Raw genomic sequence first — 18,260 nt, forward strand, 5'->3', positions numbered from 1 at the left:
GAAAAAAGAATAAAAAGAATGTGGAATAGTAAATGTAACAGAAAAGTATGTTGGGGAAGGAAAAGGAATAAAAAATGTGAAAGAAAAAGAGATCAGAGGAGGAAGAGTTTGTCAGTGACACAGGCCTGGTATCAAGGAAGGAAAAACTGCAGTTTAATAAAGTGCTGATATTTGAGTATTGATTGAAGATGGAGTTACGAAAAGAAACACTTTGTGTTTCTGTGTGATTCAGGATTGGGACATGACTCAAACAGCAACAACAGCAGCAACAACATAATGAATAAACTCAACGAAGCACATACAGCAGCAAAGTAAAATTCCAAAGACAATGGCAAAGACTAACAATTGACAACAGAAAAATGGTAAGACAAATGCACCAGGATTAACACAAAAACAACTTCTCTCTTTGGACGTCAGATGTTCTAAAATCAGCGTATGGATTCTGGCTCTAATTTCAATCCGCTTTTTAAAAGTGCCTTTTATCTGTTTGGTCCAAAAATGACATACAGTAATGATAGATTCCCCAAAGACAATTTGGACACTATGATACAACAAAGCTAAAACAATGGCTGCAGAAGTTTCCATTTATAATGTAACAAACAAAATATGACAAAATGTGTTTTCCAAGACTTAAGTTTTGGCCCATTTTGTCATGCAAGATCGGTAACAACTGGTGACAAGCACAAAGTGTGAAAAACAAACAACTAAAAGTAAGCCAAACTCAAGACCTCCTATGATGCATGCATGTCCCACAAAAGCTGCTACATCATCACAAAGCAAAAAAAGCTTTAAACTCAGAGGGGACAAATGAAAAACACATAAAATGTGACTTTAACCTCCCGCCCAAATGCCTATAACACAAAGCAAAGAGTTTTTTTTTTTAAGTTGCTGCATTTGGACTTCTAAAACTCAACATTTGAAATCAACCAAACAAACCCAGAAGAAGTACAACTCACAAGGTGGGCAAGCACAGCACAAAAACCACTCATTGACCCATGCAAAAATATGTACCATGTTGTAAACAGGCATGTGGACAGTGCATGTTATGTAGGATGAGAAATATGCATTTACATTTTTAATTTACATTAAGTAAGAAACAAATCTATCACGCATTTTACAGGTTAATTAAAATTGTTAATAAACTATCTTATCCACGAAAATTGGCATTATTATATTCATCAAAGGGGTTGTTAGTGAAAATGTCAAAACTCACTCAGTGCAGGCTCGGCCAGATAGCTGAAGCGCTTACGTAAGGCTAGGGATGCAAAGGTATGACGTCGCTCTGGCTTTTCAGTCTGCAACAATAGCAAACAACACAAAAACCTATTAGTTCTTGGTCATCCTACATTGTATGGTGCTGCCAAATGACCAACACCTTATAAATGTTAAATTAAAGCAAACCTAATTGTCTGCATTAGTTGGTATTAACATAAAAACAAAGCCAATATTTAACAGTTGCGTAATAAAGCAGCAAATTGTCCTTTAAGAGCATTTACTGCACTGCAGTACTACTTACAATAATGTTGCTATGCCAAGCTAGCCAAATTAGCTTAGGGTATTCATGAGAGGCCTACAAACTCTACATTTTAAGTACTTAAAAGAGCAAATAATCAGTTTTAAGTTAATGTTACTAAGGGTTAAATCTTAACTTAAGGACAATGTAAGTACATCTATACTCCAAAGCCACTTGTATCACATACTGTAGAGCGGAAAGGATAAGGATTGGACATAAAACAAATCGTTTTTCATATCTACAATATATCATGCAAACTGAGCAGCTAAAGGTTGCTTTGAAGGAAAGCTCGTATTATCCTTGTAGAAGCGGAAAGAATAATGCTATGATGAAGCACGGCCACTATAGATCTAGCGCAGAGGGCAGCAAATGGTGGGGAGGGTGTGGTTTACCTCATCCTCTGCATCTGACTCCATTTCCTGGTTCCCAAGATGCATTGCAGAAACAGGGGGGAGTAACATAATGGAAAGCAGGGGGAAAAGAAACATCAGGGTGTGAAAAAGGGGTGATTGACAGAAGCTCCAACTCAGAAGAGAAGCCACTTTAGCAAACAAAAAATAAAAAACGCAGACAAAACAAACACCAAAGAGTATAAAGCGCCAACACTCAGCAGCAAAAACAGCAAATAAATTCAAGCCACAAAAAGCCAGCTTGACAATCAAAAAAAGCCCTCAGCCAAAAGCATGTCATCCAAATCAAAAAGTAGGTAGGAACAAAATGAAACAGCCAATGACAAGAATCCACTGCATAGATAACCGATTTACATAGAGAGAAGCTTTAAACAGATAAAAGACACAGTGGCGGCAGTTTGGCCAAAGTCTTTCTCTGTCTTTCATCTATCAGTGTTATTGGGGCCAAAAGTACCCTAACCATGAGTATGGTTATGGAGGTGACAACAGAGAATGGTGAGTTCATGTTACCTTACCTTTTTCACTGCAGGAAGTGTGATGTTCAGGTTGCACACGGCAGTTTGTGGAAGGCCTTTTATAGTCTTACACTCTTTAAGGAACGTAAGACGGCCGCAGGGCTCCTGGCTGGGATCTCTCACCTAGAGAGAGAACATTGCTTCTTTATGTACCTCATTTCTTTATAAAGGTGGTAGTCACTGCGAATGTACTATAATGTGTACACCGTACACTTGAGTAGGGTTGGCCATCGTTTTCATTTTAACAATTCTGATTCCGATGTGTTCCTTTCGAGTCCGGTTCTTATCGATTCTCGATTCCGATTCTCCGTCACATGCTTATTTCACAGATAATAGGAATATTTTATCTTGATTCAATGGTGACTGACAGTTTTACCGGGCCTTTTCTGCCACAGTGCAAGCCCCTGACACACCAACCCGACGGCTGACCGTCGGCAGAAAAGGCAGTCGGACTGATCAGTCTGCTCCCCGAGGTCCAAAAAGTGCCTCGGAACACACCGAAGTGACACCGTCTTGAGCGTACATTCTGCGCGTAAAATGTAAACCGGAAATGATGAACGCGTCACGTGGGTCTGGCTTCTCCAGCCGATAGTAATGGCGGCTTGTTCGAAATACAATCTCTTATTTTACGAAAATAATTCACTGAAACGTATTTCTGAAAACATTTTAAGCGAGAAATAGGCCGTACAGTTGCTGAATCTGTCTTCAGTTCAGATCGACAAAGGTCAGTTAAAAAGATTTTCGTCAGATTTTGAGAGGCGTTTGTCACTCATCTCGCTCGTTATTTCCGGGTTAGCACTCCACCAATCAGATTGGTGGACCAATCAGATTGGTGGAGTGAGTCCGACTGCCCGCCCTCCAACCCAGCAAGTCAGGTCGGCCAAAATGAAGGCTGACGGTCCCTCGGACGGACGACGGCACAGAACACACCAAACAGACTTGAGTCACCGGCCTCGCCAAGTTTACACTTAATACAATCATACATCTCAGCACATTTCATAAGAAGTGTTGTATGAATTTGGAGTGTACATTACTTAGGGATACTGTGTCTTATTGGTACAGCACAGTAGGTAACAGAAGAGGAAGGTATTGGTACACCAAGAGGTGACTTGTTATTGACATGGACAAAGGGTTATATTACACATTTTCTAAACCCACCTACATTTCATTACAGTGGTTGGAAATTTGCTGGCTCTGTGATCAAAGAATTTGCTCCTGAAAGATTAAACTTTCAGCATGTAGTATGCGCAATACATATTCTCTTTCCCTACATATTTATACTACTGTCCATATTGTATATATATCTCCTTTACTGTATTCACATTTATATTACTGTCTATAGTTGTATTAATACTTGCACTTTCTATTTTGGTAACTGCTGCACATGTTCATACTAGGGCTGTCAAACGATTACATTTTCTTAATCGCGATTAATCGCATGTTTTATCACATGATTGAAATTCTATTATTTTGCATTTCAGAACTGTTTTTAAGTACATATTAACAATGGAAAGCCATTATTACCAGTTGATCTTGATTGGGAATCAAATGAATGCAAAGAAAGTGACTTTATGAACTTGATTTTAAGATTTGTATTTGTTTATTATATATTTAATCTAGTCACACATTTGAATTTAACAACAACTTTGAATGCACCACGAGGCTGTAAATTACCAGTTTCATTGAACGCACCGTCTGTGTTTTTCCAACAACAGCAGCTGCAGATTGTTACATCCTGGTGTCGGAATCCTCTACAGTGAAATACAGACAAACTTTACACCGTTTAGCGTTAGCTGTCAGCATTGTAACCGTGTTTAATCCAGCTACTAGCTAGCGGTAGGCTAACGTTAGCAGCTGTCGAGTATAGTGTTAACTAGCTAGCGGTAGGCTAACGTTAGCTGCTGTCGAGTATAGTGTTAACTAGCTAGTGGTAGGCTAACGTTAGCAGCTGTCGAGTATAGTGTTAACTAGCTAGCGGTAGGCTAACGTTAGCTGCTGTCTAGTATACGGTTAACTAGCGTCACGTGCAGCAATGTTTGTGTTTCAGAGCATCAGAGAGAAGTGCAGACATATCAGTGGCACCAGAATGAGGCACCGAAATCCGCGTTGCTATTCCTGCAGCAGCAGGATGTGTTACGAGGAAGTACGGCAAAATGGAAGCCTGTTAGGCACGACGCAAAGCCGAGTGAAATGAAAATAAATGGCGGCATGCGATTAATACGATTTAAAAAAATTAACGCATTATACTAGACCCTTAATCGCATCGCGATTAACGCGTTAATGTTGACAGCCCTAGTTCATACTGTATATATCTTAGCATATGCATATATTCTGTTCAACACTATACATATGCACTTTACTGACTTTTGTATTTCTGGTTAGATGCTAAACTGCATTTCGTTGTCTCAGTACTTACACTCAGTGACAATAAAGCTGAATCTACATCTAAAAATCTAAATCTAGTAAAGCTTCAAGCTTCAACCACAAAGCATATCAAAATTCCTTTAAACCAGATGTCTTTGAATTTGTTTTCAACATTATTTACAGAAGTGTTTTGCTAATTGAGCATTAAATAATGACTAATGGAACAGCCCTATTTGTAGGTAGTGTTATACACATGGCGACCTGCTCCTGTAGTTCTAATTAGTTGTGTTGTGATAAAGTGATGCCTGATCTAGTTCACGCGCAGACACAATCGTTTTCACCATACGATGCAAGAGGATCGATTATGGAGAACACAGGGTTAATGGGTCGATCAATGACATGAGAAAAGGGAACTAGGTTATCCCCTGTGGACTGGGATCATTGCATTGAAAGCTAGTGTGGGTAAGAGTATGGCAGCTCATAGGGAATAGAGCTAAAACAATCATAAATTAGCGCAGTATTTTTACAGCAACAAAATAATCTAGGCTGCTGCTTTTCTCCAGCATTATGTCCTGTGCCCTTTTGTACTCTAATATGACAATTTTGGTGTAATTTTAGTAACTTTTTGTCATGTTGATTTATAGATCTTCCAACTCCAGTCTGAGAAGGAGGTTGTTGTAGGCAATGGAGATGATGATAGAGTGTATACAGTACCTTGACACAGAAGGGCAAACGGTTCTCCTTGAAGGCGTAGAAGTTAAGAACTAACTGCTGACCACCTTTAGTCAGAGGAGCCAAGTTTCCATAGCAGTCCACATAGATGGGCCTGCCCTCCAGAACCTGAGAGAGCACATCACAGAGGTCAGAACGACACATGCAACAACAACATGCATCATATGTACATATACATTACGTTACATATTTTTCGAAAGTATTCATAATAAGGTCTGGAAGGTGCCCACAGCGGCTTGTAACCCTCGAGAGCACTCAGCACAAACACTTACTAATCTTTCAACTTCCTGTTTCTTTCCTCAGCACTGCAGGAGTATTTGCAGCTCTGAGCCTTGCACTCCTTCATGTTGCCTTTATAGTAAAGTTACTGATTTATGATATAAGCTTCATGTACTGCTGCGATCATTTTAAGGCACCAGATTAATACGTTATAATAAATGATTGAGTTTTAAACATATTCGCAAGTGACACCGTCGCTGTGTGACTAACCTAAACTGCAAAAACTAAATAACCGACTATAAAGGCATTTGACAAAAGATTGCTTTGCAACCAGTGTTTTACCTGACAGTTGAATCAAGTTAAGTTACTTGTTACAATCCATGGACAAGAACTTTGTGCACATACACTTTTCACACCTAACCACATAATATAGTTTTATTAGAATAGCTTTCACACAGAGGATTTGCTCAGTAGTGCAGGAATTTGGTAATCACTGAAATAAAAAAAATAAAAAAAGGTTATGAAAAAAATGTAATGTATAAAAAAATAAAGTACTGCTATTATTACATATTAAGGTCCTTAATTTGGGATTATGCTCCAATATCCCTCGCCTTCTGTCTGTAATAGAACAGATTATAACCAACCAATAATTATGTACCTCTATGTCTTTGCTCCTGGCCACCTCCTCAAAGTTCTCCTGCTGCTCTAGGGTCTTATCCACCTTGTCGTCCGTCATACAGAAGCACCTCAGATTGGACTCCACTGGGTCATTCGTCTTTGCAAACACCACAAACTTGGCCATATAGGGCACACAGATGAGCTCCCTGTACAGCTGCATGGCCAAGCCCACCGTCTCTGGGATCTGGTGGCAGTCTGCTAACCAGAACCTGCACAGACGACAAATAAAATGATGAACATTCAGACACAGAGATGTATACAACAGATTCTGAATAACCACAGTGTAAGACGTGTGCATGTGGAGTGTCTCACCTGGCAGAAACATTAGTGGTGAAGGAGACGCAGTCATTGATGAAGGTGAGGGGAGTTGTGCCAGTGATGTCTTCCCACTGTGCTGGGGACGTACCACCTGGTAGACAGTCATATGGGAAACATTAAACATCCTGAAAATTTCCTTTGAGGTAATTACGTTTTCTATGTACAGCATTGGCGATTTTAGACCCTTTTTAAGGGGGCTGAAGCCCCCCTAAATTTCATCGCAGCCCCCCTAAAAATTATATATATATTATATTTTGAATAAAATAAAAAATCTACTTTACGTCTTCAAGTTAGAGTTTTCCAACTTGTCTGTTAGTAACAGAGGACAATCAATTACAGGTTCAAAGGGCTTGAAACAGGTTTAATATCCTGTGTCGCTCTCGCCGATGCTATGCACCTGTAACCCAGTCAAGGAAAGGGTTAACAGACATGTTTTTATTATAAGTAATATGTTTTAATGATAATTTGTCAGATGTTAAATTAATGAATTAAGAATTATAAAAATTAAATATACTCTCTTAATTTACACAGTGCTTACTGCCCAGACACCACAAAACTGTTGAAATATGAAATATGTATATATCACTTTTTAAACAAAGATAGTGCATTTAGATTGTCGTCATGTATCCTCCAGCCCATCACAAACAAATGTCTAACCCCAATCCTTAACCTTAATTTAACCTAAACCTTAACTAACGACAAGCCAAAATAACTTCACATTTTGAAAGACTTCTCACTCTCAAGGTGCAGAACTCAAATTGGTCCTCACAAAGATAGCTGTACAGAACCATCACACACATACCTGTAATGCTACAGAGAAGGCGGAGACATGGAGTACAGTCTCCTTTGTAGCCGTTTGTAAGACCCTCCCCTGAGAGGGGCGGGACTGGGATTGTCATGGTGATGGGCTTGTGGAACTTCCTTCTTCTGGGCTCCACGGTAACGATGGGGCTGAAGGTTGCTCGGTTACCAAGGATTTTCTTCACAGTCTCGTCGGGCACCGGCTGGGCCTGGGACAGAAGAGATCCGTGATGTGTGTTTAATGTGTGTGTAGGTTTGTGTACCTACATGGACATTTGTGTGTGTGTTGTTTTAGCTTCTGCCACTGTGGTCACAATTCTTTCTGAGTGAGACAGATAACAGTCGTCCATATCTCTAGACTCACCTGCAGTCCAACTTTTATCTTCTTGGTCAACGCCCCCTCAGGGAAGGAAGCCTGAACCAATGGGATGCTCCGGCTGCACAGAGTCCCGCCCTCTGGTCCCATCTGATTGGTCTCCTGCCTGATTCGAGACACGACAGCAAAGTACTGTGGGAAGTCCTTGGTGATGATGCGGCAGATTCTCTTCCTCTCCAGCTCCTCAGGACTGTCCAGTTCTACAGGGAAGGGAAATACATAAATGACAATCAATCACACGTAAATGATAAAAACATTTTTTTTTCTAAACCTACAGAAAGGGCTTAGTTTGTAGTGTTACTAGCACCAGGTTTCTTAATTATCTTTATCTGCTTTAATGACCTTGTCTTGTAATTACGTAACTTGCATTCATAAAAAAACAAACAAAAATGACATAATACTTTTACTTGATGTTTAAATATACAACCTTGCCTAGGTTCCACTATAAGACAAAGTTTTGACCAAAATAATGAAAGAAAAAAAGTCAAAATGCTGTGTGCTTCACCTTCATCCATCCCACTGAGCAGCTGATTGAGGTCATCGCTCTTATAGTCGTACAGATGCTCCTTCCAGCTTTCTCCGTTCTCGCTGCGCAGCAGAATCAGCTCTCTCTCTTGGCCCCGCATCGAGCCAAAATGAGGGATCTCCACTATCACAGGCCTGGTAAGGTACATGTCATGGAAGTATGGTTTAATTAATCATATCTTATTCATTTAAGACTGAAATGGCAGATAACGTGTAAACCAAGAGAAATGTGGTTTAGGTTACAATGATATTAGTAGTAATTTTGTGAAAATTCATAGTCCCACTGGGGCTAAAACCAATGCAAAAAGAAATCTGAAATACAAATGATGGAGAACATATCATACAGCTTCTCTTTAAGCATATGCAAGGGTTTAACATTAATGGGGAACTATGCAGTTTTTGTAGCTTAATTTACCTTAACTAAACAGCTTTGGAGTCATTGGAATGGTTATATGACTTTTTTGGGGTTGAATGGTGGTCGTCTCACTTCCCCCTAGCGCCTGTGAGCTGGGAAAACCACCCTTGCAACTTTTGGTCGGCGAGTCGCCAGCCGCAGCATCAGGAAGTATTGCGTGATATTAGGTCTCGAGAGTAACGAATTGCTTTAGGCACTGCACACAAACACGCCACTTTTTTTTTCACACTATCGCCATGGCTGAGCCGGCAAAAAGAAGCAGAAAGCTAGGAAAGCATTGTCGGAGGAACACAGAAAGAGGAAACAGCAGACTGACTGAGCAAGTTTTTACACAGTGTTGCCAAATATCTATTCCGAAGCTGTAGGGGGAGCTCTATAGAGAAACCTGCAAGCAAAAAGCGAACAGCGAAGAAATGGCCAAAACTGCATAGCGCCCCTTTAATAAAGTAGCATTCGTTCAGTTTGTTAATTCCACAAATAAAGTGAAATATGAACAAGGAACATTGAAGGACATTGGCGTCAAACACATACTGTACAGGTAAGAATGAACTTTTAGTTCTGCTGATGACAGTGTTGCTTCATAATGATAGCTGTGGCTGCAGTTCGATGGGACATTCACAGTGCATGTCATGGCTTGGCATGGCATGTCATGACTTGACAAGAAACATGAAATGGAATGAGGAGTGAGGGGAGAAAGCTGCACAGCCCTTATTCAAACAAGGCATGATAGCAACACAAGAGAGGAGGATGACTATACTCTATTCTGAGGACTACTTTCCCCTCAGAGTAGAGAGTACAAAAGGACAGACAGAGAGGAACTATATTCATTGATCAGCCTCTAAAAAACTGTCACAAAACTTCTTAAAAGTACTATTTCCTTAATCAGCTTCTTACTATGAGTGCTAAGGTAGGCCTACTACATACATAAATGCACTATTTATTATTTCCTGCTGACATTATTGATGAATCCAGATTGTAGGCGGAAGTAGACGCTTGCTGCATTGGCAGCTCATTTGTAAACGTGTACAAAACCGTAATGTATGTAAAGGATTTCAAGTTTGCAAGGAAACCGTCGAGGCCACCAACTGGTTATACAGTATGTTGAAAATATTGTCATGAAATGCCATTAAAATAAACATGATACACAAAACCTTTCAATAATTTTAAGTCAAGTTTTAACAGACTTTTTAATGATATACTTAATTTTATTTTTATAAAACTTTTCTGTTATGTTCTGTGCGATTATCTGCTGCTCCAACAATGAACTTTAACTGAATCAAAGACAATAAAAGATGTTTCTGCTAAATGAATGAAATCAATTTTACTTTCCATAATGAACCTCATGTTACGATCGCATTCTAAGCCCACAGAAGACCAAGCAGGAAAAGCTGATGACTGAACGGTATGCCGACACGGCGCAATCGTGAGCTGCCATGCTGCGGCCATCTCTTGCTAACGGTAGTTTGGTAACGTTATGCTCTCCACGTTTCCTGTCTGAAATTTCCCTTTTACAGTATCGTGTTTCTGATTTATAATAAATGATTCTTCGGTTTACAATGCAACTAATCATAGTGTATGATTACTTAAAGTGCTCATATTATGCTCATTTTCAGGTTCATAATTGTATATCAGAATAGGTTTACATGGTTTAATTTTCAAAAAACACCACATTTTTGTTGTACTGGACATTGCTGCAACTCCTCTTTTCACCCTGTGTGTTGAGCTCTCTGTTTTAGCTACAGAGTGAGACCTCTCACTTCTGTACCATCTTTGTTGGGAGTCGCACATGCGCAGTAGCTAGGTAAGGATCACATCAGCTAGCTAGCTGTTTCTCTAACTTCAATTAGTAGAAGGCAGGATTAGCCGGGAGACTTCTTCTAAACGAGGGCGCACTTCCAAATTTGCGCGGAATAACTGAAGAACAGGGACATTTAAGTAGTTCTTTTGTAGATTATGGTGAACTTGAACTGAAAGCATGCTAGCGGTTAGCCCCCTCATTTCGGCTAGTGACGTAGAAAGCCCTGCAGATTTTGAACAGCTCACCTGGAGACTGAAGGCAGGTTACATTCAGAAACCCGTATCTTACTCAAAACAGCATGGATGTTTTTTTTTCCCCCAAGTTTGTATGCGTGTGGAAGCACCAGAGACACAAAATAACACCCCAAATCCCAGAAAAAGTGTTTTTTTTTCATAATATGGGTACTTTAAACCATAAGATAGAACATTTCTGCTGGGTTTAAGCTAGATAGTTAAGATAGCTAATGTTAAGACTTTCACATCAGACTGTGGAAGTTGGACACAACTGGTACAATGTTTTTTTTTCCTTTTTCACAAAACAGATTTGAGTTTTTTCTTCTTCTGCGATCTTCTCACTGTTTTGAAGGAGGCGGGGCTACTCCGGAAAAAACTATATTTGTGCCGTTCGCTGATGTTGTCATCGAGACGCCACTTTAATTGTTGCTTATTCAGTCATGAATGAATGTATAATATAATAATATTGTGGAGAAATAGTTTTATAGGTGCTTAAAATCTCAAAATTTACATTTTTATGAAGAAAACCTGAATTACAAGCCTGTACAAATACAACGAAGATTGTAACGTGACAACAAACCATAAAAAGTAGCATACTTGTCAGTAAGCATAATGAATCGACCCTTCCAAGTTTTTACAGTATGGCTCAGTACAACTCTTTTCTACTAATGTCTTTGTAAATTAATTACACAAAAATATTGAGGGATGACATAAAACGGATCTTAAAAGGTGAAGTAAAGTAACAGCGATCATGGGAAGCAGGATGATGCTCGGCTTGAGGAGGAAAAGGCTCATGCCCAACAAGCGCAGTCCAGTCCAAACAGCCAATCAAAACCTTTACTTTCAGTGACATCAGAAGCCCACTGAAAGCTTCTGAAATCAAAAGAAATATGATGGTCTCTAAATGAAAGTGGCTGGAAAGCAACCATAATGGATTTAAAGCTATATTTTGTAGTTTTAGGAAGAACTTCTCAAATGTAAAAGCTATACTGTATTATTAACTCTCCCTGGGATGTTATTGAGGCTAAAACAAATCCACTTTGCCGTGGTGAACCATCATCCAACTAACTTTAAATATAAGTAGTATCTACTGTAGTGTCCTCCCTTTACAAAGGTTCAGTATGTCTTGATTCTTCCCAAAACTACATTGTAACCATATAATAGTAATGTTGTATCCTAACAAATTAACAGAGATGGGTAAAATAATCATGTCCATCAGCATGAATCAGCCTCGGCCATGTCGTTTCCTCGGAGGAGGTGGGAGGTACAGGAGGGAGAGGAGCAGGGAGGGAGGATGCTATTTGGTTCCTACCCAACAAATCTAGTTCCTCTGGGTCCCAGCTGTAGCACTGGACTAACCAGGCTCTCGCCTTCATTAAGGGCTGGCAGCTTTCTGGGAAGATGTAGTTTACTGTGTCCGCAAGATAATGAAACACACACGCACACCCACGTACATACACAAAACACACACTTGCAAAGTCAGTATGCACACACCACTGACTTGTATCAGTAATAAGATTTCTGTTTTTTTCTGTCCAGTAGTCATCAGTGACACCAGTAAAGGCAACTACTCACACACATCAGTTTCTCGTTACACACATGGTGTACTGGTTACATCTAATGCTGATGAATTTACCTGCTCACCTTAAGATACAATACTTGAGTAAAAGTTGCAGTACTGCAGTGTAGAAATACAAGTACAAGTCCTGCATTTGAAACCTTACTTACATCACAGTGCAAAAGTATTAAAAAAGTACTCATTATGCAGAATGGCTCATTTCAGAAAATATATTTATTATATTATTGTATAATAATTATTGATGCATTAATGCGTAAATCCCTTTAATGTTGCAGCTGGTGAAGGTGGAGCTCATTTTAACCATCCATAATATTACATCATCATCTATTAGTTGATTCATATTTCATTTTAATCATTTAAATCTGCAACTAAAGTGGTCAAAGAAATGCAGTGGTGTAAAAAGTCCAATATCTGCCAGCCAGTGACATCACTGTTAGTCAGAGGTGTTAAGTTACTCAGCAGAAAAACCAAACACTTGCTGGTATCTGCTGTTGTTTTCTGTTTTTCAGATTTTATGGTAGATGTAGGTTTTATCTTCGATACAAGTTTGCAGTGAACCATTGAAACATAATTGAATTGACAGATGTATGGTCTTAGTACTGCCCTTAACTGTTTTAGCTCACTTGTTATGGATATCGTTTTAGGTGCATATGACATATCCATTGATTTGACCTGAGATTGTTTAGATTTCACTTGTAAACATGTTTTTTGCTTGTGAGTCACTACTACTTCCTACATTGTAAAAAAAAAAAAAAAAGCTCTATAATTTACTTTTTTTAGATGATTTTCTGGTGAATATTTATGGTTTACGGACTATTAGTTGGAAAAAACAAGGAGTTTTAAGATGCAATCTTGGGCACTGGACAATTGCAATTGGCTATTTTAAGTTTTCTACTACATCATACCCCAGTAGCTCTAACAGACGACCTCAAGTAATCCTTCATCGACACCACCCACCATGTTACAGATGTGTTCTTTTGTAAACTGGATACACTTAGTTATATGGATATGGATATAGTGGATATTGTTACAATAGTGTTTCAACACAAGGTATAATTACCATGGAAATGTCAATGTTCTGCCTCTGTCTCTTATTACAGTAGGTGTGTGTTACAGACACTTTGGAGGTGGATGTTTCTGCCAATTATCCAGCACTTCAGATACACATTTAGACTTCTCTGCTTGCATTCTACCTGGATTTCAAGCACTCTCAATCGCATCACGAGGTGTTTAAGTGGTGCAACTCTCTCTGGTTGGTGGGAGACGTGTCCTGTGCATCTTATCTGGTAGTTTATAGGTTATTGTGACAATAAACATACTAAAGATCATCTTCACACCAATTAGTAATCCTACTTAAGTTCCAGTGTACAAAACACAAGTATCTGGATGTGTTTATTTCACTAAACTTAATTTTTTTTTTCAGAACTGACCTCAAATATTTAAAGGTCCCATGACATGGTGCTCTTTGGATGATTTTATATAGGCCTTAGTGTTCCCTTAATACTGTATCTGAAGTCTCTTTCCCGAAATTCAGCCTATGTGCAGAATTACAGCCACTAGAGCCAGTCCCACAATGAGCTTTCCTTAGTATGTGCCATTTCTGTGTCTGTAGCTATTGAGGAGAGAGGGGGGGCAAGGTGGAAGGTGGGGGTGTGGCCTTGACCAACTGCCACTTTGCTCGTTTGAAAGCCATGATGTCTCTCTCTTTTTCATGGGTGGGCCAAATTCTCTGGGCGGGCAAAGCAGAGAAAGGGGAGGTAACCTTCCTCCTTATGACATCATAAAGGGAAGATTCCAGATCGGCCCATCTGCGCTTTCATTTTCTCAAAGGCAGAGCAGGATACCCAGGGCTCAGTTTACATCTATCACCATTTCTAGCCACTGGGGGACCATAGGCAGGCTGGGGGAACTCATATTAATGTTAAAAAACCTCATAAAGTGACATTTTCATGCCATGGGACCTTTGCTGTGGGAATGGGATTAATCAGGGGAAAAAAACAACAATTAACAAATAAGTATGTCTTTAAGCCCTATCATAAACACAATTATAAACTCTACAACAGGGGTCTTCAACGTTTTTTTGCATGTAATACTAAGCTATTAAAATAGCCTAATAAGTGTTGGCGTGATTTTATAAATCATGTTTTAACGTTAAACATACATGTGGTACATTGACTCCTTAGGATGAATTGTATCTGTGGATGGCCTTAGTGACCATACCTATAGGCCAGTAAGCCTATCATCAGAGGGGAGTTATATTTGCTAATAATATGTTAACAATACAACACATCATAACACAACAATTAACAATAATTTGGAGGCCCCCCTGCATTGACTCTGAAGACCCCACTGGGGGTCCAGGACGCCCTGTTGAAGATCCCTGCTCTAGAGTAACAGAAGTTTGTCTTAAAGCTGTAATCAGAACCATCTTAATTAAACAGTATGTTGCATTTTGTTTTGTTGTATTTACACTGTAATTTAATACACTAAACAGGTCATTAAAACCTTCGCATTCAGTTGAGCCAAATGTATCATTTCCGTTGGTTTTGACACACTTCCTGACATAGCCATTGTGTTTTCATGTATATAAAACAAAAACATGTGCACATATTACCTCACAATCTACACTTTTCCACAGTTTACATCTGTTAGTGATGTTGCCTTTATGTTGCCAAAGCTGGATTTAATGCTTGAGGGTGAGCACACTGCAAGAATTACACTTTAACTGCAAATTAAACTAAACATGCGCATACACTCATTCACACTTTTAAATAATCGCAGATGGCTGGAGATGGCGATGGCAAGAAGTGCAAGGAAGGTGATGTCAAGTCACCGAACAAAAGTGTAGATAAAAAAAGCAATTAAGCAAACAGCAACAATATTGGCGAGGTTTAAAAACAAACATTAAGTCTTACCCGAGGAACTGAGCTCCTGCCGGACCGACCTCAACCAGTCGGCTGGCCAGGCCTTCTCCTTCCACCATCGGAGGAGGCGACGCCAGTTTGTGTCTCTTGACCAGTCGACAGGTGATCCTGGTGGGCGCTGTGCACTTTCTGGGTGGGATGATGATGCGCATGCCGTTGTGACGACTTCCTCTCATGGAGCCACCCCTGGCGTCAACCATGAAGCTGACCAAGAATCTGACAGAGAGCGAAAAAGAGGAAGAAAAAGGGAGGAGAGGAGGAAGAGAAAAAGAGTGATAGGAGACAGAGAGAGCGACAGAGAGAGAGAGAGAGAGAGAGAGAGAGAGAGAGAGAGAGAAGAGAGAGAGAGTGAAGCCGAGCGTGCAAAAAAAAAAGACAAAAGTAATAGAAAGAGTAGCATGTTGGGAGAAACAGAGATAACCAGCGAGAGGAGAAGATATAGAAAAGGAATGGAATAAAAAGTAAAATACACATCAATTCTACAGCAGTTTTGATGGAGAGAGAGAGGAGCTTTAGTTGAGGTGAAGGCCCGTCTCATGCTGTGATCTTCAAAAAACACAAAGTGTGAGCAAAGGAGACGAGAGATAAAGACATGTACAGAGTTTTCTGTGTTGGCTGTGGCTGTGCTTTAAAAGAAAAGCAACACCAATTTCATCAAGTACGTTGCTACAGCCATTTCCAGAAAATAAACATTCTTCAGTGAATGCTATTTAGTGTGGACAAATTAGCCAAGATGCCAACACAGGAGCCTCCAGTGTAACCTGTGTTTTATGTTTTATGTTAGAAGGTGGTGTAGTTCTGTGTGTTACTCATTTTAACTCAAAGAAGGAAATCACACACACACAGATCCACTCCATGCAATTTGGTAAATGAGATGTCATGTTAGTGTATATGCTTTTGAACAAATGGTGTGAATATATTTGTAATTTTGCATAAATGAAACCTTTGAGAAGTATGATTAAAGGTATAGTTTGGATCAGTGATTAGTGTATTAGCTACAGCAGATGGCGGTCGGCAAATTCCCAGTTTGGAGAAGCAGGCAGGAGTACCGACACGGAAGCTAAGCAATGTCCTGCTGGACGGGGTCAGCAGCTCAATGTATTTTAGACACCTAAAAAAATCAATATCAGTTTAGGTGTATGCTACGTTAGAATATTTTCACTGCATTACCTTGCACCTTTACAACGGGGGAACTGAAGCTGTTAAATCCCTCTCTTCAAAGCCACCAGACTCCTTTGACAAAAACAATCATTTGACCTCGCAGAACACGGTGGCGCTGCCTCAGTTGGTTAGTTTGTTTGTGTTTTTGTATGACTTTGCTGTTTTAAAATGGTAAGGAACTAACAAAACTAGTAACCCAGCTAAGCAACCTGTTTTTGTCAATGGAGTCTGGCGGCTTTGAAAAGAGCATAGATGAATACAACGGCTTCAGTTCCCTGTTGGAAAGGGCTGATGTAAAGCAATGGAAATATTCAAAATATAGCGTACACTTAAACAGATTTTCAGGGCGTCTAAAATACGTTTAGCTGCTGACCACATCCACAGCAGCGCATTGCTTAGCTTCCATGTCGGTACGCCTGTCTGCTTGTCCAAACTGGGGGCGTGCCGACCACCATCTACTGTAGCTGACACACTGATTATAGAGAAGAAGCTCATACAACCTCACCTCAAAATATCTGAATGTAAAGATTCACTCACAGACTATAAAATACATTAACTAACACACATGGTATCTGGGGTTGACAGGGCTTCCCCCAGTGTATTGTAAGCCTAGTGGCCCACCTGGCCTAAATTGGCCCCCAAAAGGCCTAAGCCACTGGGGGGGGGGTAGTTTTTTAAAAAAGTAGCCTAAAAGTGGGACGGCTCGGTTGGAACCTTAGACATAGTCATATTTTTAAATATCTAGTTAGCTTTTAGCACTCACTTAATGTAGAGCCCTATGAAATCTGTTTTAAAGCTTTTTTAAATTCTCAATTTCGCGATTCCATCCATAAATCTGTTATGACAGAAACTATAGGGCTCTACATTAATGCTGCCATCAGTCTGTGACTGGCCCCAGCCGGGCCATAGTCAAAAAAAGACACTTGACACCAGGCCTAACAACTTTTCTGGGGGAAACCCTGGTTGATATATATTAATTTGAATAGGACTGTATTCAACGGATTTAACCGATTAATGACTGTTTGACCTAAACTATTTTGACTTATCGACTGACAAAGAGTTGGAAAATGTAAAAACATTCAGAATCCCGCTGTACAAAGTCACATCTGCCAGGTTTTGTAACACAAAATCATTCAGATCAGTTAAGAGACTCACAAAGATTTCTTCCAAACAAAAGGAATAAACACAAGGCCAAAACAATCCAAATCTGAAACAACACAGTTCATGTGTGAGGAGAGCAAACACAGATGTTATGAGTGAACAGAGAGGAGGGCGTGATGTCACCAGAAAAAAAACGGGAAGAAACAACAAACAAGGTAGTGGTGGTGATGAAAGAGGGCAACCAATCACAGTCAATCACCTGCTGTCGTACTGCGGGAGCGGAGAGGAAAAACTGCAGGATGGACGACAAAGCAACGCAGGAGTGTCAGGTCAACAACAGAGCTTTGTCATTGGAAATACCACTGAGAAGACGATTACCAAGGAGTCCTTTAAAGGAATAGCGTGACATTTTGGGAAATTTGCTTATTTGCTTTCTGACGGAGAGCTAAGCTTGATTTATGGTTCTGCGGAGGCTCCACGCAGAGCTTTTCGGCGTAGCCTACGTAAGTGGGCTGAAGTTTATACTTGTTGGTGTCTGCGTCGAGCCGGCATGTGTGTGTGTGGGGAGTGGGTGATAGAGTGAGGGAGAAAGTGAGAG

General features: G+C 40.0%; 1 protein-coding gene across 21 annotated transcripts in view; it reads right to left on the minus strand.

The window, feature by feature from the left end:
* Positions 1 to 18,260, minus strand: part of LOC144535881 (ankyrin-3-like) — a 178,456-nt gene that overhangs the window by 29,401 nt on the left and 130,795 nt on the right. For 11 of the 21 annotated variants that reach the window (XM_078278637.1, XM_078278646.1, XM_078278635.1 and 8 more), the window contains 11 exons: positions 17,922 to 17,954; positions 15,392 to 15,616; positions 8,432 to 8,586; positions 7,915 to 8,126; positions 7,552 to 7,759; positions 6,744 to 6,840; positions 6,412 to 6,640; positions 5,517 to 5,642; positions 2,439 to 2,561; positions 1,906 to 1,932; positions 1,214 to 1,295 (listed from right to left, as the gene is read on the minus strand). In XM_078278637.1, the coding sequence (XP_078134763.1) occupies positions 1,214 to 1,295; positions 1,906 to 1,932; positions 2,439 to 2,561; positions 5,517 to 5,642; positions 6,412 to 6,640; positions 6,744 to 6,840; positions 7,552 to 7,759; positions 7,915 to 8,126; positions 8,432 to 8,586; positions 15,392 to 15,616; positions 17,922 to 17,954 (1,517 nt within the window). The remainder of the gene's footprint in view (positions 1 to 1,213; positions 1,296 to 1,905; positions 1,933 to 2,438; positions 2,562 to 5,516; positions 5,643 to 6,411; positions 6,641 to 6,743; positions 6,841 to 7,551; positions 7,760 to 7,914; positions 8,127 to 8,431; positions 8,587 to 15,391; positions 15,617 to 17,921; positions 17,955 to 18,260) is intronic. The other 10 variants (XM_078278649.1, XM_078278644.1, XM_078278654.1 and 7 more) reach the window with 3 other exon arrangements.

Source organism: Sander vitreus, chromosome 21 (assembly GCF_031162955.1).
Source record: "Sander vitreus isolate 19-12246 chromosome 21, sanVit1, whole genome shotgun sequence".
NCBI lineage: Eukaryota > Metazoa > Chordata > Actinopteri > Perciformes > Percidae > Sander > Sander vitreus.